This window comes from Sceloporus undulatus, chromosome 4 (genome assembly GCF_019175285.1).
Source record: "Sceloporus undulatus isolate JIND9_A2432 ecotype Alabama chromosome 4, SceUnd_v1.1, whole genome shotgun sequence".
NCBI lineage: Eukaryota > Metazoa > Chordata > Lepidosauria > Squamata > Phrynosomatidae > Sceloporus > Sceloporus undulatus.
In genome coordinates, this window is record NC_056525.1 from 228,675,603 (window position 1) to 228,699,093 (window position 23,491).

General features: G+C 37.7%; 1 protein-coding gene across 6 annotated transcripts in view; it reads right to left on the reverse strand.

Annotated features, from left to right (window-relative positions):
* Nucleotides 1-23,491, reverse strand: part of LOC121928362 (CUB and sushi domain-containing protein 3) — an 810,382-nt gene that overhangs the window by 340,768 nt on the left and 446,123 nt on the right. For 4 of the 6 annotated variants that reach the window (XR_006103494.1, XM_042462946.1, XM_042462945.1 and 1 more), the window contains exon 7: nucleotides 13,596-13,904. The exons of the other annotated variants lie outside the window; for them this stretch is intronic. Coding sequence is in view for 3 of the 4 variants with exons in the window: in XM_042462946.1 (XP_042318880.1) it covers nucleotides 13,596-13,904 (309 nt within the window). In the remaining variant the exon portion in view is untranslated. The remainder of the gene's footprint in view (nucleotides 1-13,595; nucleotides 13,905-23,491) is intronic. 6 annotated transcript variants of the gene reach the window in all.

The window sequence follows — 23,491 nt, forward strand, 5'->3', positions numbered from 1 at the left end:
GTAAGCATATTTTCTCTCTCTCTCTCTCTTACACACACACACACACACACACACACACACACACACACAAGCTAAAAAAGAGGGAAAACTCCACTAGTGCTTCTCGAGAACTGAATTGAATTTAAGTTTTCAAAACTATTCGGGGAAAATTTAGTCCTCTCCAATCCGAATCCTTGTGCTAACTTATGTGAAAAAACTACAACAAACTATCAAAACTAGGCACTAGATATTTGTTGTATTCTTTCATTTGATCCTTAGTATCAGTGAAGAAATTATATGTCTAGGTAATTCAAAATGTCTTCTTTCTCTCTCTCTGACTGTGGCCCATCTTTTGCTGTCCTATTGCAAACAATCCACTGCATCTCCCTTCCTAGTTTATAGAGAGTAGCTATATCCCAGTCACACAGTCTATGCTAATATATTCCTCACTGGTTTCCCACATAGCGCTTTACCTCCTAAACATTTGTTCTATCCACACAAAACTAAGGGCCTCCTCAAATCTGCTGACACCTTGCCCTTATGTGTGAGTCATATTCACTACATGTGCACAAATATGGAAGATGAATTGGAAAGAGATACTTCCCCAATTAAAAAGGATATGATGCAGCTAAAGTTGAACACTTTCTGATCTAATTTATGTCACCTGCAAAGCCAAGAATGTACTTAAGGCTGCAATCTGATGCCTACTTACATTGACGTTGTTGCCACTCAGAACACTTGGGTTTGTTTCCAAATGAGTTAATGTGTGTATTTTGCTTCACATCTCTCACTTAAAAAATAACGTTACTCAATGGAACAAATAGCATTCAAAAGATCAATACAAGGAAACATTTGCCACTCCAGGTTTTGTTGATATTCAGCTCTGATCATCTCCACCCAGTACCCACTAACTGTCAAGGTTTATGGATAGTGTATTTCAACATCTGGTAGGCCACATGTGACCTCAGTTTTGCTCTCATTATTTTTTTTCTATAACTATGCATCTGCAAACAAATGATGCAAAATTAAAATACTTTTATACTGTGTACTAAGTATTATTTAGTATTTCATTTTTCTATTTTCCCCTTTTGTATCTGTCTGTCTGCCTGCCTGTTGAAGATTTTTCTGTTTTGCTTTGGTATAAAAGATAGAATTTAAACTTCACACTTCAATAAATAGAACCATTTCAGGAATTTTGTAGTTCAGAGCATTTGGATGTATATTTTTTCAACACTGAAGGACAGCACAGCAATAATTATTGTATTCCGATAGGCAGTTGCAAACAATTATACATGAAATCAAAAGAATAGTAGTTTACTGTCTAACTTAGTATGATGGCTTAAATTCATAACTGGCCTTCCACAGAAGGGTTCTGATCCAGGACAGCACTTCCATTGAATATTCTCTAATTCTACCATTCCCCTGCTATCCCCCACACCTTTCCCAAATGAGTTCTGAATTTGACTCGTTTGAACAGCATGGAAGATGGATATGGTTGGCAGAGAGAATAAGGAATTGAAGATATATGATGATATTAAAACGTGTTTTTTTGTTTTTTGTTTTTTGTGGCAGTCAGTCCTTTATACATGTTAATTTAGGAAAAACCCCTCTGAACAAATCTTGCCAAGAGAATCTAGACATTAGTCTCACAATACATTGGAAACTACTTGCAGGCAGTTATTTATAGCAACCAAAAATATGTCTGTATTTCACAGTTACATTGGACTGTATACCAATGTAAGCTGAAATTCCAGTGCTGTGAATTTTTGTACATTACAGACTCTAGGTATGAGAAAGCAACCCATATTCATGTAGTTTTTGATCACAGTAGGGTAAAGTGAATTTTTTGGAGATTACAGTCCTCCACTTCCATCCAACTCTGCATCAGAGTTCCACTTGATGGGTACTAAGCAAGTAAAACATGCCTTTTCTTTAAAGCTTTTGGGACATGAATGATTTTATCTATGGCCTGTTACAGACTGACAAAATAAAGCTGCTTCAGGTCTCTTTGGAGGTATGCCGTTTAAATGATGCATGGGTCCTATGAGTCCGGAGGACACGCCAAAGCCACGCTCCATTCCTAAGCAATGGAGTGCAGCTTTGGTGCAGCTTCCGGATTCTTATTTAAACAGCATACCTCCAAAGAGACCCGAAGCAGCTTTATTTTGGCAGTCTGTAACAGGCGTATATCTCCACATGCATTGCAATTTTGGAAAACCAATGTGGTGTAATGGCTTGAGTGTTCAATTAGTATTCCAGGAAACCAGAGCATGAATCTATTGCTTGCCCTTCAGCAAGTCACAATCTCTTAAGTCAAAACCTTAGGAGAAGGAAATGTCAAACTTCTAAATACCCTTGGGGAGAAAAAAACTATGATAGGGTTATCTTAATTTAAAATAAATTATTTTTTTGGAGAAAAACTGTTTTAATTTATTTTTATTGTCTTGTTCTAATGATTTTATCACACACATATCCTTTTAAACAGTGATTATAGATGCAAAATAGCACTTTTGGTGATATTTATCACACAGTGTCCCCTCTGACGCATAGCTGCTATGTATGCCAAGTGTGATTAGGCTGTCACTTTTCACTGATGGTGGAAGCCTGTCAATACTTCCTAATCATGTGGAAGTCCCAGCAGTCCTCATATGAGAAATGTCACTCCTGGGGCAATTGCAATATTGGCAGTCACGTTACTGTCTCCTCCTCTCCCTCTGTCTCCATTTCCCCCTTGCTATACCCAGGCAGAACAATTCACTTTTTTGTATTTCTTTTATTTTTTTAAAAGGTTATATTGCATTACCAGAATTGTGTAAAATAAAATAAAATAAACAAAAAGCATGCTTGGTAGGGAGGTGGGGTTTAGAGGGAGTCTGGAAGAGAGCTTGATGGCAGTAGCAGCCCTAGTTATGTGATTGTGAAGGCATGTGATAATGGCTGTTCTCAAACCAATATGTTGGCATCTTTAAAAAAATTAGAGTGACTGAAGTGAGAATGGGGCTCTTGTGCCTTGTTTATCTGTTTCAGTTACTTCTTACTCTTTTATACTTTTTAAATTGATTAAAGTGAATTATATTGCTATACCACAGGGTGTAAATATTAAAATAAATAAGTACTTCTGGGTAATTCAACAACATAAATGAACAGATCCCTACTAATCACATCTGATAGATTGATTGATTGGATTTCCACCAAACCCTTTTATTACCATAGTTCAATGTCACATGCAAGAAAAGCAAATGCAAATTTCTGGGCTGTTGGACTTAGGGAGCAACTTATTTGTAGAAGATTTTGACATGATATAAAAATCCTTGAATGGCATTGTGTTTGAAATTACTGGGCAGGACTTTAGTTATGAATAAATCCAGAGCTGAGCATCAAAGAAATTGGTAGCATCTTCAAAGTGGGTGTTGCCTTTGTTGAATTAATTCATATCATGTTCTAGATGACAATTCTGCTTTGAAATTGTCTCTTGATTATTTATTGAAATACTCCTTGCAGAACCACTAGTGTAACCTTTAAACTAGTTTCACTGCTAATTAATTCTTTATTTTATTTGAGAAACAAAATGTATTAGAATATGCATTTTCCTATATATGTAATAGTAGGATCTATGCAGGGCATTTAAAAAATAAAGTAAAATTACAGATCAGTGCAGAAACATGATGGACTAGACCATAGGAACAGAAATTAAAAAAGACATATCGGACATATTACTCAAATCACTTTTAAAACAATAAACTAATGCAATCCATTCACACATTGAAATGTTACTATAAATAAACATTTCACTTTGTCTCAGTGGATTAAGTTATATAGATTACCATATACTTGTACAAAACCACATCTACACTCTAATATTCTAGTTAATCATATAGTCTTCATTTTAATGAGAATTAAATGCTGGAAAAATATTAAGAAAATATCTGATTCTAAAATCAAAAATAAAAGCTGCCAATTATCAAAACTTGATGATATGGCATGTGCTCTCTCTCTCTCTCTCTCTCTCTCTATATATATATATATATATATATATATATCTTAACTTATCTCCTTTGAATATTTCCCTTGATACTGGTTTGAGTTAAATAAACACTAATGAGCTGCTTCAGAATGGGATGAAAACAATTTGTTGCCTTACCTAGCCTCCCTAGAAAGTAATTTATATGAAGGACAAAATGAAATTGAAAATAATATCACTTATTTAGGCATCGCCAATGATGTATTCTAAATAGTGCCACCTCATTACTTTTTCTAGTGAAAAACTGTTGAAAGTTATAATAATATACTGCTTACTACTTTGATATAGCTCTGCGTAAACATTATGAAAATCTTATCAAACCATATGTCTCAGACACTTACAATTAAGTAAATTGCCAGAATCTTAATTTAAAATGCATGTGTACAACACCTTTTTCCAGCATTACCTTGACAATTGACAAAGCCCTGTGCGTACCTCTGAAGTTGCTAAATATGAAGCAGAAGAAGATTTTTTAAAACAAGTACAAAAGGTTGGGAAGGGAAACATAATGAAAATCACTCCTGACTAACCTGAATCCATTTCATTGAATGGAAAGTAAGCCTCTTTAATAAACAGGATTAGCATTACAACCAATGTCCACCAGATAAAGATGTTTATGCAAACATAAATGGTCTGGAATGGATGCAATTACTTCACAAAAGATTGTTCCCACTTATCCTACCTAAATTGATTGCAATTAACTCTGCTGCATCTAACTTGCCCCATTAGTTTTACTGGAACTTAAGTGTGAGTTACTTTCTCTAGACACAATTAAGCGGAAACATTCTCTCTCTCTCACGCACACATGCATATAATTAAAAATAAACCCAGATGTGGCTCCTTTTTCACTTCATTTTAACCAATCAATTTGCTAGTGAAATGTGTATACTCCAGGAACACAGAAAGAACATGGAAGTGGATCATTATGTTTGCCTTCAAGTTATCCCACTATTTTCTTCAGATCAGATTGAAACCTGGCTAGATTTTAATTTCCAATCCAGCCCTCTCTGTAATACAGTTAACACTTCATGTTTGCAGATATGATATGCACAGGATGCCCTTGAAAGTAGTAAAAAGCATGAATACTTCTAGTCCCCCTCCCATACACCTTAACTCAGTCTATAGTCTTATCTCTATGAGCTAAGGAACCCAACTGAATTGCTGCGTATATCCTGGTGTCACTGGGCATACTGGGCCTTATAGTCCTGGGGGCAGGTGTTCTTAGGTGTTGCTTTCCTAGGACCTCTGGATGTGGCCCAAGAAGAGGTTGACACATTGGGGTGACCAGTACTAGTGAAGCTGCAGGGCCGGAAGGGGAAGCAGGGATAAGTTGGTATTATTTTATGCATTTAGGAGTTACAAACCTTTTTTAAAAAAAAGTTTTCTTTACATTTCCTATTCTATGTATGTTGTTTGCGATATTCCACAGTAAGCTTCAAAACTAAATAAAGAAAACCCATTCATGACAAACTCATGGATAATCAAATATGAGAAAGTTAAACCCACAAATGTGGAAGGCTGACTGTGCCAGCTTCCCCCACCATTCATCTTGATAATTAACCTCTTCCCCTTTGAAATGGCACAGCTGCTAGTACCAAACAGCCATCGAAAATTAGATGGTTTATCCCACCCAAATTCCACCATTTGTTGAAATATACCATCCCAAAGAATGTGGATAGTGTCACGTCCTGTGTATTTACTGCCACCAGTTCATTACCAGTTGTCCATGATTCACACCATGGAAAGGGGCTGTGAAAAGAGTAACTATGGGACTAAAGTAAGTCGAATGGAAAGAAGATGGATAGGTTGAAAGGGGAAAATTGATAGAAGAAATGGAGCTGATAAATGGAATCAGTTTAATACAACATTTCAAATGACTTGGAAATTAACCGAGTCATTCCCTACTTTGCAGTATAAGATGGCTTGATTTATTCCTCAGACAATCCAATATAAAACCAGATGGATCTTTCATCTCTATCTTGTCTGAACCTCTAATTTGACTCTAATATATAAGTGGAACCTCTGAAAATGTTTCAGTGTGAAATGTGTCTGCTGAATCTTCTGTGATATTTCATTTTCTATCCCACTGAATTTTTATTGTATTGTATTTTATTTTTTTGATGGAGCTGTTTTGGGCCTCCTGACTTTTTAATTTTATTGGGGGTTTTTCCTGAAAACCACAGCACTCCATGCCTAGCGATACCTCCTCCATGTGAATAAATGGTGCCATATTGGCCACAAAGGGATAAAAGATTGCCTCTGAATGATGGACCTGATCCCCTGCCCCCTCACCATTCCCTTCTCCTTTTGTTTCATGTCTTTTAGATAGGGCAGGGAACTGTCTATTATCCCCTCTGTTGTAAACTGCTCGGATTCCCAGTGATTGGACGGTATATAAATAAAACCTATTATTATTATTATTATTATTATTATTATTTAAATAGAATTATGAAATCCATTTGCATAGACAATCCATTCTAACATTGCTGCAAGTTATTTACAGATAAAATAAATCACTAAAAATGCAGCCTTAATCTGCTTTTTAAAGATGATGCTATAGTATTTAGTAGCATGGTGTATAATCTTAATTAAATCAAAATGGACTCTTACTTTAAAATTCTTCACATATTAGTTGTATGAACCAGAATTGAGCATTAGTTAATCTTTTCAGTGTATTTTTTTTATCACATTCTGAATAGGGTGCAAGTGTCTCCTTAAAAATATCTAAAGGACATCCAATTCTGCACATGCATGATCATGTTCTTGCAGTGGGACTCCCCAGTCCATCCTCCTCACTACAAGAGCCTGTGTATCTTGAATACTTTGTCCAGAGATTTGGAGATCTTAACAAGAGGTCTGGAAAGTGACATCTGGATTACAGAAGAGAAGGGTTGATGTTGTTTTAATTTGTTGGTTTTAATTATAATGGATTTAATAACTTTTTTAAGGGGGGGGGAAGTAGATTTTGATATATATTTTATTTTATTTTATTATTGTTAGCCACCCCGATTGACCTCAAAGGGGCGGGATATAAATATATTATTATTATTATTATTATTATTATTATTATTATTAAGGAAATTCCTTAAAATTGAGTGGAGGCAACTGAGTACTTTCAGCAGTCCTTTTCTCTCACTGCAACCCTTTCCCCAAACCAAAGATTTTTATTAGGGTCTTCTGATATTTACAATATAAGTTTGTAGTTTGGAAAAGGACAGCGGAAGATTCCCCTTGCGAGACCATCCTCACACAACACTGTATGATATTCCCTCTCTACCTTTTAGCAATCAATTAAGATATTATCTTTCAGTAACAAAAAGAGTGAATAGTAATTGAAATTAAGTACAACAGTTATATACTAAAAACATTTTTAAACAATATGTGATACAAAAATTGTCAAGAAAAGATAGGTGATTTGCAATAATTCAGTGATGTCCTTATATGATGCCTTGAGACTACTTGAAACCTAACACAAATATTAAATGAAAAGGCAATGCTAGAAATAATTTTTTCACCATTCCTTCTACTTATTACACCTTCCTTGTAATAAGAGCTAATACAACTGAAAAATCTGTGCCACAGTGAAATAAGTGGTTCTGGCATGGACTTGCAATAAGATCCCTGTACAGTTTCAGAACATCTTCCTGCAACAAACTACCTAGTTAGTAAACATAAACCTTCTCATCCATAATATAAACTTTTTACAATGCATTTCTTCCAAAGGCACAGGACTGAGGCAAAGAAATAATCCAGAACTTGGATGTACTTGAGCCTTCATTTTTGTGTATTCAAGATACAATATTTATTAAATATGTGAGTGGTCATATTTCTTTTGACAGAAAACAGGTGAGTACAGTTTGTTGTGCCTTTTCAAGTATATTTGTCTTCTGAGGTTAGGAGGAAAGTGACCAGAAAATAGCCCTTCTGGTCTTTGGAATGACTCTCTAATTCTTATTAGATTCAGATTCCTGGCAGTAGATTGCTATTCTTTGATTTGTAGTATTTTATGCTGTATTGCTAAAAATACACTTTAGTGTTTTGTTTTGTTTAGTTTTGCCTTATTTTATTTTTCCTACCAGCTTATGATATCTTAAGGCTTACTTTAAGTTCCTTCATAAAGTTCTAACTTTAAGTTCCTTCACAAAGTATCTTGATGAGGCTGACTATAAATGTACTAATTAAATCAGTAGATCAATAATGATTAAAAGTGGGAATTAAGCATGAATAAAAATGGCCTAGAATTCACATGTTCTGACTTGAAATCGATTATAGCATTTTGTCTTAATTGTAAACATGGCTAGTGGGTAAATTTACCAATTTCAAAAACTAAATTCATCAATATGTAAGAGAACAAGTTAAGCTATGTTATGATGGCAGTATCCATTACACTAATTCATTAGCACTGTTTAGATCTGTATGAATACTTCCTACATGCGCACATCATGATGTGTTCCCAAAATGACCATTAAATAAGAACACAATCAAATTTAAATAGATTGTACCATTCATGAAGGAGACCAAAGTAAAACAATTCTCAACTTTAGTCAGAGACAATAATGTTGATTAGATTTCACTCTCTCATTCTCTCTTAAAAAACAAACCTCAGAATCCTGGCTATATTACTACTTTAAAAAACCAAATACAAAACCAAAAACAAAACCTGATTAATGTGATAAATGAGCTGGCATGATTGTAGTGTTGGACAAGGACTCAGAGAGATCAGGGTACAAATCTCTACTCAGCCATGGAAACCCAATAGGTAACCTTCAGCACATTAAACTCTCTCAGTCTCAGAGGATGGCAACGGCAAACCCTTCTGAACAAACCTTGCTAAGAAAACATCTACAATAGGTTTGCCTTAGAGTCACCATAATACAGAAACAAGCTGAAGGCATATAAGAAATAACAACAACAACCTACTAACTACCAGGTCATTTCATTTCCATGTTTTGTTTCTCTTAGAAAGGGTCCCAAGGTGGCTTCCAAATAAAATCACTTAAAGATTTTACAATAAAAGTTTCAACACAATTAAAATCAACTAGCTATTTAAAAAAAAATGACATGAAAACATACAAAAGTTAAAATGATATATCTAAAGCACACACTCTGTGTTAGTTTCTCTGACAAAATTATATATTAAAAGCCTGTTTGAAGAAAAATGCTTTCACCAGCTGGAGAAAGAAAAGTAGGAAGGAGGGCAGCCTAGCTTCTCATGGAAAGGCATTCCAGAGAGTGGGAACAGCCACTGAGAAGGCTCTCTCTTGTGTCCTCACTAAGGGAACCTGTGATGGTGGCCGGAATGAGAGAAAAACTTTCCATATAGAGCTTAGCACTTTAGCAGGTTCTTATAGGGAGATATGGTTTTTCAGGGAATCTGGACATAAGCTATATAGGGCTTTATAGGGCATGACCAGCACTTTGAATTGTGCCTGGAAATGAATGGGTAGCCAGTGGAGTAGTTTCAACAAGGGAGCCTCAGGAAGTATAGGGAATTGCATGCTCCCTATAACTGGCCTCATTCAGCATTTTGGCCACCAAATTTTCAATTTGCTGAGATTTCTGGACAGTTTCCAAAGGCAGCCCCACATAGAGTGATTACAGTAATCCAAACAGGATGTAATTAAGGCATGCATCACCACAGTCAGATCTGACGTCTCAAGGAATGAGTGCAGCTGGCACAATAGTTTTAGCTGTGCATATGCACTCTTGGCCAGTTCTGAAACCTGGACATCCAGGCTCAGAGTTGAGTCCAGGAGAATACCCAAGGTTCAAGCCTCAGATTTTGAGTGGGAGTGTTGTCAATTGGTCTTTATTTATTTTTCTTGTGGGCCAGAGTATAAAATACTCTTGACCACTTGAGATAGCTCCACTGGATGATACTGTGCAGACATAATGATGGCAGTGAAGTATAATTTCTTCGCTGCCACTATCACCCTGGCATAGACCTTCTAATGAGCTCTAGCCTGTGTTCAGTCAGACTTGCTCCAAACCATCTACCATCATTGCTCTAGTCTCTGTCCCACTTGGTTCATCATTGCCTGCTCCCTACCGAACCAAGGGGCTCATTTGGCTCCACTTTGTGGGACTCCACAACCCAGACCATTTCACTATACCAGAGATCAGCCAGGGCTTCGACATGACCACCTACCAATTCCAATAGCAAGTACATTTCTATACTGCTTATCAGTGAACTACCACTGCCTAAACTGTTTACAATGTGCAAGCCAATTATCCCACAACAAGCTGGGTCTCAATTTAGTGACCTACAGAAGGATTGAAGTCTGAGTGGACCCTGGAGCCCTGCCTGGGATTGAAGTCATAATCTTGTGGCTGTGAATGGCTGCAGTACCAGCATTAACCACTATGCCATCAGGGCTCCCTGGCAACAGGAAGACAACAGGGAACTCCCCAAGAACCATCAGGAATCCATCTGGATTTATACATCTTCTAGGGCAGACCATCTTCATCGGATAGCCACTCCTGCAGTGGTTATGAGTTCCAGTGAGTTTAAACCCTACCAGATTTAGTGCATGACAAATGGAACTACAGAAAATGCCACCACACCCAGATCCACCAACATTATGACTGGGCAGGGGAGGGGGGAAACCAGGACAAGAGTGTGCCCTGCATAGGTGACACCAGTTATTACTTGGGACAACTCCATGATTGTCATGGTAGACATGGTGTCCTGAACTGTTCCACAATGATGTTGAAATCTCCCAGTACCACAAGCTGAGGGGACTCCAACACCAGCACTGATAACAACTCAGCCAGTTCAGAAAGGGAGAGCAGCAGGTTGGGTGGTACACCAACAGACTGTGGATGGCTCAATACCCATACAATTTTATCAGTGATGACATGATACTATATCTCACATGACCTAACTGGCATTGTGGGTCAATGAAGCCAAAAATATGGAGAGAAAGCAGGAAAATAATTCCAAGAGTCTCAGCAATCAGGAATGTCTACATGCATTTTTTTCAGTAATTTGATTTTCTGTTTCAGATATATCGATTTTTTACAATACAAATAAAAATTCGAGAATAGCAGGCACAGTATCATAATGATTCATTCTCACAGAGAGATCATTGATACAACTTGCCGAAATTAACAGATCTTATTATCTTTATCAGCTAGAGCATGTGCCATTGAAAAAAGAGATAATCCTCAATTTTATATAGTAATAGATACTGCGAAAAATGAAGTTATTATATTGACGCCTATATTCATTCACCATGTGTGAGTGCAGTGCTGGATGGTGGCTTCCATGTCAGTGGGATGATAAATTCACTCCAGGTTTTGATCTAGGCTTAAAGGAGATCTCCAGGGTGTTAATGTTAGTCCTGAATAGGTCCAGCACACAAGATAGCCCCTTTAATATTGGTGAAAATCTGGAATGAAATCAGTACCCTGCTGACATGGGAAACATTAGCTGCCATGTGTCCACATGGCATTGTAAAGTATGAAAGAAGGCTCTGACTCAAGATCCACCAGCCAGCTCTCTAAAATCTGTAAACTAACATTTTTGATTGAAAATATCTATCTATCTATCCATCTATCTATCCATCTATCTATCCATCCATCCATCCATCCATCCATCCATCCATCCATCCATCCATCTATCTATCTTACCCTTTCCATTCTCAACCCACTGCTAAATAAATTACCATTGCAGTTCTATACATTTATAACCAAATGTTTAGATTTTTTAAATCACCCTTTCCTTTCTCAATACATTCTTAAAGATTTTAACAATGCAATTCTGTATGTTTCTGCTAGAAGTAAGTACATAAGAGGCTAAAGAAGAGATTACAAAAACATGGCACTCCCTGAGCCAAATTTCTGCAGAAGTGTCAGGAAACCAGACTTTAATACTATGTGCAAAAAGAGAGAAAATATACACCTAAGGTCAAAAATAGACTGAAGAGGTGTGCCACACTTCCTCTGTGACTAGATATGGAGGAACTCAGTCTTGATGTTCAAAGATGATTCCATAACCATCTCACTCTGAACAGGAGAAAGACTGCTAACAGCATTACAGCTTATTTTTTTAAAATGTTCTCAGCTTTATAGATTACTATATTAACCACTCAATTGTGATTTCCAAATTATAGAACATTCACTCCAGGGAGGATAACATGACACTAAATATGACATAATTTCAGTACCATGCACACACACATATTCCTTTAAAAAACCTTAAAACTTAAAAATTGATCTGTTTTCATCTCTGCTAATGATTTTACTTTTGGGTGCTCCATTTCTTTTAATTATTATTGTATTATGACTGTTATAAACCTCAGTATGAATAAAATGTAAAGGACAGGAGTAAAAACACACATAATAAGCACCAAACTCTACATTAAGTCATTAGCCAAAAAAAAAAAAAAAAGAATATCATTAATTACCATCTGTTATCCAGCACCTCAGGGGTTTCTAATATTACATTACAGAACTATTCCTACTAAAAACCTAGTCTTCATCAGGGTGAAATCAATTTGATTCAGTTAAAACTTAAGTATTTTCTCTGTTGTTGTTTTAAAATAACATGTCTTACATTTTAAGAAAATGAATTTGAAGATAAAACTATCTACTATAATACAGTCTGTCCTCACAGTATGTGGCTTTAAGCTTACATGGATGGTGAGCAGCGAGGGACAAAATGGTCAAATTAATGGGACTCCAGTATACATGAAATTTACCTTACATGGAGGGGGGGGGGCAAAACAGACCCCCAACATATGGCAAGGGCAGACAATATATTTAATCTATCAGTTCCCAAAATAGTATCTGGAATAATATAATATTTGGAATGGTATTTTGTTCTTTGCTTTTCACTTCCTCTATTAAGAAGCTGGCCAACTTTAAAGGTTAAAACAGTCATATATAATTAAATAAAATAATATGGTGAACATTGCCATAAAACTGAATTTTACAGTTTACCATCATTCTTACAAAATTATGAAACAATTTAAAATATATTTAAATCAATTAGATTTATATTCTTTGCAATTTTAAATCTTTGTTGAAAGGGGTCAGTTCTCCTAATATGGCTGCCACATGGAGATAGGAAGGCCAATTTGTGTTGGATTCTTACCTATACAATAAGCTAGGGGCATTTGTGATTTGTGTGTGGTACTTTGCAGATAATAATGGTGATGGCTTAAAGGCAATCAAAAAAAGGGTTAGACTAATTTCCATGGCAAACTAATAAAGAAGAAAACTGTGAGAAACTAGTGTCACACAAATGGGAGCAGTTTCAGTTAGACTCAATGTGGAATCCATGAATGAAGTTTAACAGTGCTATATTTGTATAAACTAGAAATCTACTTGACTTATTTATGTAAGCAAGAAGAGGCCACACCGGAGTGATACTATACAAACTTCCACTAATATTCAATTATTTTTAATAGTGAACCCTATCATTCCCTCCATTTTCCAGATCCTGTTAGCTGAATTCGTCATTTTCCATTTTCCTTCCTTATTCAGCCCTTTCCTACACTTTGATTGAGGGAATGAGGAAAAAAAGAAAGACTGTAGATGACACATCTATGGCTGTAGACTAAATGGGCACAAGTAAAATAATTTCCAATACCTCTAACAACTGCAAGATCTTTAGTTCTTTCTATCTGCTCAGCATTTCTTGGCCGTCTTCTTGAACTTTGGGTATTTGCTGATTGAAGGGAGAGCGATTCCTTTGAAGTGGTGCATTCCAGATCTGATTTTCTGAGATTCACAGCTTGCACTCGCTGTTCTTCGGAAACTCTATGGCTGGTGACAGTAGTAACACTGGATACAGTAACATCAGCAGATGTGCTAGCAACAGAAATATCACCAGCAGTAGCCGCATTATCCTCCTCTAACTCACCAGTGGAGGCAGTTTGGGTCAAAGTGGAAGAAGAACCTGTAGGACACACAGTAGCACTGGATGCTAACTTTTTTCTTTGGTATTGTGTTTGTTTGTTTTTTTCTGATCAATTTCATCAGATAAAATTCCCTCTGTCCACACATTAAAGATAAATTACTTGGCAAGAGGCAACTAAATAGTTGATTAACGTGAAATATCTGTAACCATACCACTCACAAAGCATAGTTCATTGAAAATGTGACCAAAAAGAAAAAAGGAAAAAAGGAAGATGAATATAACATAGTATTGATTAATGGCACCAGAAGTCAGGAACAGTTGTTTTTTTTACCACTCACTGCAAAGTTAACCTAATAGTGACTTTACACAAAGTCTGTAAGGTACCTATAGGTAAATCAAAATGCCTGAACTTTCTTATAATTAATGGACAGTAGATTACAGAATTGTTTTTCTTTACTGGCTGGAAACATGATACAGTGGGTCATTGGTATCTGCTGGGGTTTGGTTCCAGGACTCCTATGGATACCAAAATCCATGGATGCTCAAATCCCATTGTATACAAGGGTGCAGTCAGATAGAGTCCCTTACATAAAATGGCAAAATCAAAGTTTGCTTTTGGTTTTTGTTTTTGTTTTTAAATATTTTCAAGCTGTATATGGTTGAATACATGGATGCAAAATCCATGGATACAGAGGGCTGGGCATATATATTTATTGTTTATTTTTAAAAATAGTGCAAATTTATTTGTATCTGTTTCAAAGTTATATATTTAATATCTGCATAACGAAGACAGCTTTGTACATGAAACCTCAATACAGGACTAAGCATTCTCTCCCAACTCATGGTGTCATGCATAGGCAGTTCATAACAGCAATAATGACATCTCCAACTTCTGCTTAGCCACATACATGAAGTCCAAAAACTTCCAAAGGCTATGGCAGAGGAGGAGAAATAAAAGTATTTTTGGGGAGCCCTTCATGTTCAGGGTATTAACAGTATCCCATTTTATGGAGAAACTTTGTTTTACACTTTTGGACAAAGGGGGAGAAATCAAGACTGATCAGCATTTAAAACAAACAAACAAAAATCTTTCCTCTTTTGTAAGTCCATCTGATATCCAGAATGTATGTGCATTGTGTGCTACATAATCCTCATTCTTCTTTCAAATTGTTTCTCAAAAAATATAAATGCATTTTGGGGGAGGGGAATAAAATTTTCAAAAACATATAGCCAGTGAATGGATTTGACCTTACTTTTTGCAATACCTGTTTCAGTTTGCAGTGTAAACACAAACCAAATGCAATATTCTGGGACATTTTTTTCTAATATGGATCTGTGGGCAGGAAACTACAGTACAAACTAATGTATTGTGTTATCACCGTTAAAAGTGATTCTTTATCTTAACAGGATTAAGGATCTTTGTGGCATGTGTCTGAAAAATGTAACACAGTGGAAAACAATGAAGATCTGCCTTCTGTATATAAGTGTTGTAACCTAGTATCTCTCCCTACATTACACACCATCCTATTCAGAACCTTATCCAACCTTCTGCATAAAATGAGAGTGTGTGTGGAAAGACCTGCCTTTAGAAGGAGCTCAGAGAGAAACTACTGCTAAACACAAATATCTGTCGAACAACTCAAGATTGAGAAAATCTAAACTTCTAGAAACCTTTGAGAACATGATTTTTAAAATCATCATTATTATTTATCATTTTAATATTATTTTATTGAGTTTCCGCTACATAAAATTGGTCTCCCAATGTGGAAACTAAAACAAATGGGGAAGCCTTGAAAACTGCAAACTGAATCTCTACATAAGGCTATTGTTAAAGTAGCCAGAATCAAGTTACTGTAAAAATCTGTATAAGACTGAATAATGCAGAGCAGAATCTAATATTTCTCAAACAGAAGTCTGTTTCTACAAAGGGGCTTACTTCACCTCATCCCATACTTCCCAGAAAATGTTCTACAGGGCCCCCAGGCTTCTGGAGAAAATGCTGACTGGTAAGGGGCAGTAAATCCGGATAGAAATTGTATGTCCTGTTTTACTAACAGACATGGAAGTGTTTAATTAGATTCCACCCACAGTAGATAATGGTAAATTAAACACTAGATGATGGATAATTAAATACTGGATGAAGTCAAGATAAAAAAAGAATGGTATGGGGGGTTTTTTGGGGGGGGGGGGAGGAATCACCTTGTGTTAGCAGAAACTGAGGTCATGGATTCACCTTAATAGAACATCTATTGTGTTTTAAGCATCTCATGCAGGCTCTAGCATCTGTTTTATTCATGAAGGAACAATTGGCCAGAAGACTAAATATTTTAACTCACCCCGAACAAAGTCAAAGTGCATTATAATTAATCACACAACATGCTGACTAAAATGCTATAAGGAGACTTCAAATGTTAATAATGAACTGTGGAAACATTGATTTAACAACTGCTCCATACTGCAATATTTCTAAACTTCAAAACTTTGCCCTGACCTAGGGAAACAGAAACCAGCTGCTTGTACAAGGGTTGATTCTCATGACCTTGGTGGCAAAACCCTGTATTATTGACATATTTCACAATACAATATCTCCATAGTGAAAGTAATGTAGATTTCTATTAAAATACCATAAAATGTAATTAAAGCTATTGACTCTTATAATAGTAGTTCTTAACCTTTGGCTCTCTAGATGTTCAAAATGTTGGCTTCCACATGGCTAGATCCTATGGGAACTGAAGGCCAAAAATACAGAACCATTGATTTAAATATTTTTCCCTACCAAGGAAATATTCTTGAATGGGCAGTGATATCTCAATGTTTATTACATCATACATTAAGATAAATGGTAATTAAAATATTACACTGTAATAAATATAAATATGGATTTGACAACTGTGGGCCTGCAACTACTTTGAAGATCTAAATATACCAGAGCTTGAAAAGTTACTTTTAAAAAGGATTTTGTTATGTGAGGTGTTGCACAAAGAAACCCAAAGTACTTTGCCACCCTGTAGACTTCATTATGCTTCTCTTAGAGGTCAAGCAGATGGCCAGGAAGGAGTGGCCTCTGACCACTCAGGCTACAATTGGGCCATTATTGGGCCAGGAACACAGAGACTGCATGGTCCACTCCCAAAGTAGGCCACCTGTCATACCATACTGCCCAAGAGCTGGATTCTCCTGGCTCCTTTTAAATCTGGTCCTTTGAACTGGAGGGTAGTGCCAGAGCAGCTTTCGGCTGCTTTGGGGGTGTGCATCATATCTTCTTTGCAATACGAAATGGCTGGAAGCCACTTTATTTAGCCTATGTGTTTCAGGCCTTACTTAGCTTGACAACAAACCCTAATAGGGACAATGACAGAATGATATAGAATGTGAAAAATTCTACTAAATATGCTCTTAAATGATGTTAAAATGAATAGAAAAAAGTTACTAATTACACCCCCCTAAAATAATGTTGCTGATTGTTACACTTGATACCCCCTAGTGTTTGGTTCAAGGACTCATGGATACCAACATCAGTGGATGTTCAAGTTTCATTATACAGTGTGCCCTTGTTTTACACAGGGGATCTGTTCCGGACCCCCCCCCCCCCCGTGTAAAACAAAAAATGTGTATGCTCAAGCCCCATTGCAAGTAATGGGGCTCGTGCTCTTGGCAGTGTGTGGTGGTGGCGGCGCACACACACCATGGGCATGCACACCATTATTTCTTCCAGCATACAGCGCTAGAAGAAGCAGCGTATAACACACCCGCGTATGACGCAGGTGCACTGTATACAGTGGCATACTAAAATGGTACTTATATAAAATGGCAAAATCAAGGTTTGTTTTTTTGAAATTGTTATATAATACTTTCAAGCTTTTGGTGATTGAATCTGTGGATCTGTGGACTTATATAATGCCATCTTTCCACAAGCAATAGATTTTGATCTGAAATTTCATCATTTTTGGCAACTTTCTTAGAATCTTTAGCAAAGAAGTAAAATTACAGTATCAAGGACCATGTTATTATTTTGCTAGAGTTGTATTTTTCCCCTCATTCAGAATAACAATATCTTTAGGATATTTTACAATAATCTATGAAATTATAAATGGCAAAGAATGCAGTCATATAAATAATCAGATATTGCTGTTGTTGAAAATAATCAAATATCTGTCTTTGATGAAATGTGAAATAAAATTCATGTTCTGGTAATATCAACATGAGGGAAAGAAAAGCAAGTGGAAGAACTTTTTAAAAATAAACTGATGTAAACAGAAATCCACTCTATTCGTGTTTACACAGTCAAAAATAGAACCTGAATTGTCGTATGGAGCCAAATGACATGGTACACAAGTACATAACATAACTGATGATCATAATTTACATCTAAAAATCTTTGCAAAACCCTAACCCAGTGCATGCAGACATTTGTTTGCTGAGTCGTGATCCATCAGCAAAATTAAAAACAATTTTTTATTAGCAAAAATGCTTCTAATTTAAAGATATGGGAGGAGAAAACTCAAGGTATATATTGTTAAGACTTTGAGTTACCACGGATATATGTGGAATACAAAAAGGCATTCATCTGGGGTATGGATGCTGGCTGACACCAGTTGATAGATTGTGCCCCCACTAAACTATCTGGCCAATGCAAGATGGAACAACATTTGAGAATGGCACAACTTTTGCCTCTCCTTGAACACTTTTTCTAGTTAGTAGTTCCCATTGACTAAAACTGAACAAAGTTAATGGGCTGAAACCACAAAATATGTGACTCAAATATCTAAGGCAGACTTCGACTGTTTTCTTATCATATTACATCCACTTTATCATGGCCATACTACTTGCATAACTCTTTATCTAAAAGGATGCAAAGCCTTGAAACAACAAAAATGGAAAAGAACTTTGCCCTATTCTTTGGGTACCACATCCCCCTCACATGTCTGTTATTGCACAGCTTTTGACTATTAACTATCTGTAACATATATAACTAGAACTTTGCGTTTTTGTACACTGTTATTTGCCTTGCTCTTGTTAAAATCGGTACATAAATTTGAGCAAGCATAAATAAATAATTTTAACAGAAGGCTGACTTCATTTTTTAAAAGTAAAAATGGGCAATCATAGGTGTCTGTGTTACAGATGGCCCAGAAGGGGCAGTCTCACGCTGCAGCCGGTTGCAGCGTCCGGGAACCACAGCAGCCAAATGGTGCGGTTCCCGGACGCTGCAAAGAAGGAGTGCGATTTTTGTGCTCCTTCCTGCGGCCCGGAAGAGATGCCACAAGTGCCAAAGCACTCACTCGCAGCGTCACTTCCGCTGTGCAAAGTGTGGACACAGAGCGTCCGCTATGTCAAAATGGCGGCGGCCATGTGGAACGGCCGCTGCCATTTTGATGTAGTCATTACGCGCGAGGGGCAAGGCACATCAGGAAGCGCCGCCTCTCGCGCGTAATGACAGCGCCTCATGGGACTGTCTATAACGCACCTTAGTCACTACTCCCACTGAGGTTTATATTGATATATTAATGATATTTTTCTAAGGCAAAATAATTGCCTTGTTTTGTCCTTCTTCTAAGAGTAACCTTTTCCTTTTGTCTCTTCTGACAGTGTCCATGTCCCTATTTTGCTACATGCAAATTTAATATTTTTAAATCTTTGCCTTCCCACATGTTGCCATGTCCAGCCAGGCTGAGGATGAGGAGGATGAAGTGGCTGAGCCAGAGCCTCAACTTGGACCTGTGCTAGAAGTTGAGCCTGAACCTGGCCCTAGTTTGCCCCTGCCAGCTTCCAAGGAGGCTAAGCAGCCAAGTCTCCTGGCAACAGAGCATGGATGGAGAAGACGAGACAGCAGCAACTACAGCACCTACATTCAACCAGCAACAAACAGAAAGGGAGGGACTCTGGTGTTTAAGGAGGCTTTATCAAAACCGCCGAGATAGTCAGGCGCAGCTGGATTCCTGCAGCTTGGAAATTTAAACAGGTGCAGAATGCCTGCCTCAGTGTCAGAGATTATCTGAGCTTCCTTGCAAAAGCATGCTTGATCCTGACATCCCTTGTTTCCTGTCTGGAAACCCTGCTCCTCGGATTGCTGGTTGCCTTATCTCCCTGGACTTCTTGACCTTGGATTTGCCTAAACATCTTGTCACTCTCTGGAACCCTGGTCTTCCAATCTCTGACAACTCTATTGGTTTGTACTCTTGGACTCACTTGCCTGCTTTGCTGGACTGCATTAAGTTTTGCACATTGTTTAGAGCTGTGTGTTATCAGCCTTCTTGGCCGATTTCCCAGGACACATGTTTCATATGTGTTCACAATAAAAATTCTCCTAACCCACTTCTGCTTCTATGGAGACAAGCATATTATTATTGCTGAGTCACCCAGGTTGATATTTCCTAGCTTTATATACTGCTTAACCTCTCAGCAGCACTCTCAAGAAAGACATCCATCTTACTTGTGTGGAATTTCAAATATTGGTTGCAATCTTGTATGGCTCAGCATAGCCTAATATTCTGTGTCTAATGGAGAGTGAGAAGGACTGGAGAAACATCTTGGCTATGTACTCAGAGGGATGAAACAGGAAGGCTAAATAAAATGGTTTCAAGCTGCTTTGAAGGTGGGGCATTTAGATGATGCATGACCCAGACTGAAGCTGCACTCTGGGACTAAAAATCAGAGCAAAAAAAAAAAAAAAAAAAAAAGCTGGGGCAGTCTGGCTCAGGGTGAAAAATGTGCATCTTTGCTGTACTGGCAGAACATCACATGTGTGACTGTGTGGCTGATCAAAAGGGAGGCATCCAATGGCATCTGGGCAGATGGAGAGGTACTTGGAGGTTGCAAGTGCTGCAATTCTGCAATGGTGTGCATATATGGTGGGCAGGCAACAAAGAAAGTTATCCACTGGCTCGGCTTAATGCCGCACCATGCAGTTGGCCCATGCTTATTCAGCGCATCTTAGGAGCAGTCTGTGCAGGCAGCAGGGTTTTGACCTGGTTTGGGAAACAGCATGATCGAGCCACATTTTCCTGCCCGTTTGTTCTGCCCCATAGGTAGATACATACTGATTACATCAACGCTGGGATCTGCTAAGAGCCTCTTGAAGTCTCAGCAGTGCTGTAATTATTTTGCATCTTGCTATGAAGCCATAGTGACCCAAATCCTCCCGACATCCCAGGAGGATTGGAATGGCCATTCAGAAGTCTTATTAAATTCAATGGTCATTTCTACTAACACAAGGGTAGCTCTACAAACACTTTCTTGCACACACATTCCTTTAAACCCAGCATTCCTTATGTCTGAATGAGTATGGATAGTCTTGGTACAAAATATCTTTGGTTGTATCAAAGGCTACTTGATAGCCAACTCTTTTATTCACACATTTTAGGAAATGCTAGGTTAATGTCCCTTCCTTCTCTGATGAAAAACATATTTTACAATGTAATTGTGTAAGAGTTAAGTTACAATTATGGCACTCTGCTTATTCTTATGATAACACAACTTCATTTTGGTTTTTTGACCCATATTATTCATCAAGTATTCTTGCCAATGTCATTAAATTTTATATTTGCAAGATTCAGAAAACAAAGTTTGGAATACTGTAATACTTTCTTCCACCGTAATGCAACCATAATGAACACAGAGAAGAATGTATACTTCCCACCAGTGGGCCACCCACACACCTTTCTCTTGCTGCAAAAGGTGTGAAGCACAACATGAGATAGGTAACTCTTTCCTTCCTTCTTTTATGGACGGAATGCAGATTGACACTACAGCTATGGTCCTGATGATAAGGACCCTGTGATGAAAGAACCTATAAACCTGTTGTATCTACCACTGCTACAGTCAGAGTCACTACAGCCAGGAAAAGAGTGATGGAGAAAGTTTGCTGTTACCACTATTGCAACAGAAACCTCTATGTAAAGAAGTTTGCAAGGATGGGAGTATGATAATTGTTCAAGTGTAAGTTCTGACTAAGTGTGAAGTTAGTGAAAGAATCCCATTGCACTTCTAATAATGCCATCTGAAGAAAAGTAAGTTCTGTAAAAGTGTAGAATTTGGCTTTAAAAATCTGCTATTTTATGACATTTTATGCTCAGACCAGCCTTGTTAACTGCCCTGTGTAAATGTTATAATATTAAGGTAATCGCTAGACTGACCACAGAAAAGCTGTAAACTCTGAGGCGGGTTACAGACCCCCGGGGTATCGGGGCCTCAGCGTCCAGAGCGGCAGCCGCTGAGGCCCCGATCCGCCGCTTTTCAGGCTGCGGGGAAGTGGCAAAAGGCCCCTTCCCTGCAGCCTGGAAAGGGGTGTCCTTGGGGCTTCAAGCCCCAAGGACACCCCGCGGCTGCGGGGAGGAGGAGAAAGGGGCCGCTTGGCCCCTTTCTACTTTGGTCCACTGGGTGCAGCCATGTGAAGGCTGCGCCCAGCGGACCAAACCAGGAAGGAGCTCCAAAACGGAGCTCCTTCCTGCTCTGCACTAAGGGCGCACTAAGCGCCCTGGCGCGGAGCGAGGACTTCGCATCCGCGCCACCCCGTATAGAGGCGGCGCGGTCATGACGTCCTCATGGCGACGGCTGTGTGGAACGGCCGCTGCCATTTTGTGTGCGCAGAGCGCGCACTAGGGTTAGGGGTGCAGAAGCACCGCCCCTTTCTAACCCTAGTACGCGCTCTGCGCATACTTTCTGGCCCGTTTGTAACAGGCCTTAGTTTCCCCTATTTCTCAGGTTTACTTAAAACTCTTGAGCTGCAAAGAAGACAAAGAGGAAGCAAATGGAAAACAAATGAAAAACAAAACAAAATAGTAAGTATTTCAGTCAATGATTAACTACAAGATATTCTTATGAGACAATATGGAACATGTCAATTAAATAGCATTTTAAATCTAAGGTTGCTTTGTTATCTTTAACTAAACATCCATTTCATTTCATTTTGTATGTTTGAAAATAAGAGCAGCACTGTTTGTAAATTTGTTTCAATGCTTATTTTTATATTAAACTATTAGCTCATCATTACACATATGGCTTACAGTATTTTGGGTACAAATGACCCAATCCAGGCTGTTACTATAAACACAGTAAAACAAAGGCAGCACAACTTAATCCTGTAGAGCAATTTCCTGCTACAGAAAAAAAATGCCTTGGTAGAACAGTGGTTAAATGCCAGTACTGCAGCCATTCATTCACAAGCCACAAAGTTGTGAGTTCAATCCTACACAACTCAGCCTTGCATCCTTCCCAGATCACTAAAATCAGTACAGCTTGTTGGGGGCAATAAGCTTACAGTTGTAAACCACTTAGAGACTGCTTAGTGCAGAATGAAGCAGTACAAAATGAAACTGTTATTGCTACAGCTAATGTACATTTCATATTCCCATATGAGTTTTGCAGTTCTAAACTGTGATACATTGGTACAATTATTTAAAATTATTTTCAGGAATTAACTCTTCATGGTTGTTGTTGTTGTTTTGCCACATGTTCAAGCAAGCACAAAACTCAGACATTAAAACGACTTCATACTCAATTATTTCATCTTGATTAAACTAAAAAAGCAACTAACTGTATGATCAATTTTCTTTTACCGTTGGTGAATCCTTAACAAATTTTATAAAATAAAATCATATAGTTATAAAACACTATTAGAGCTGATG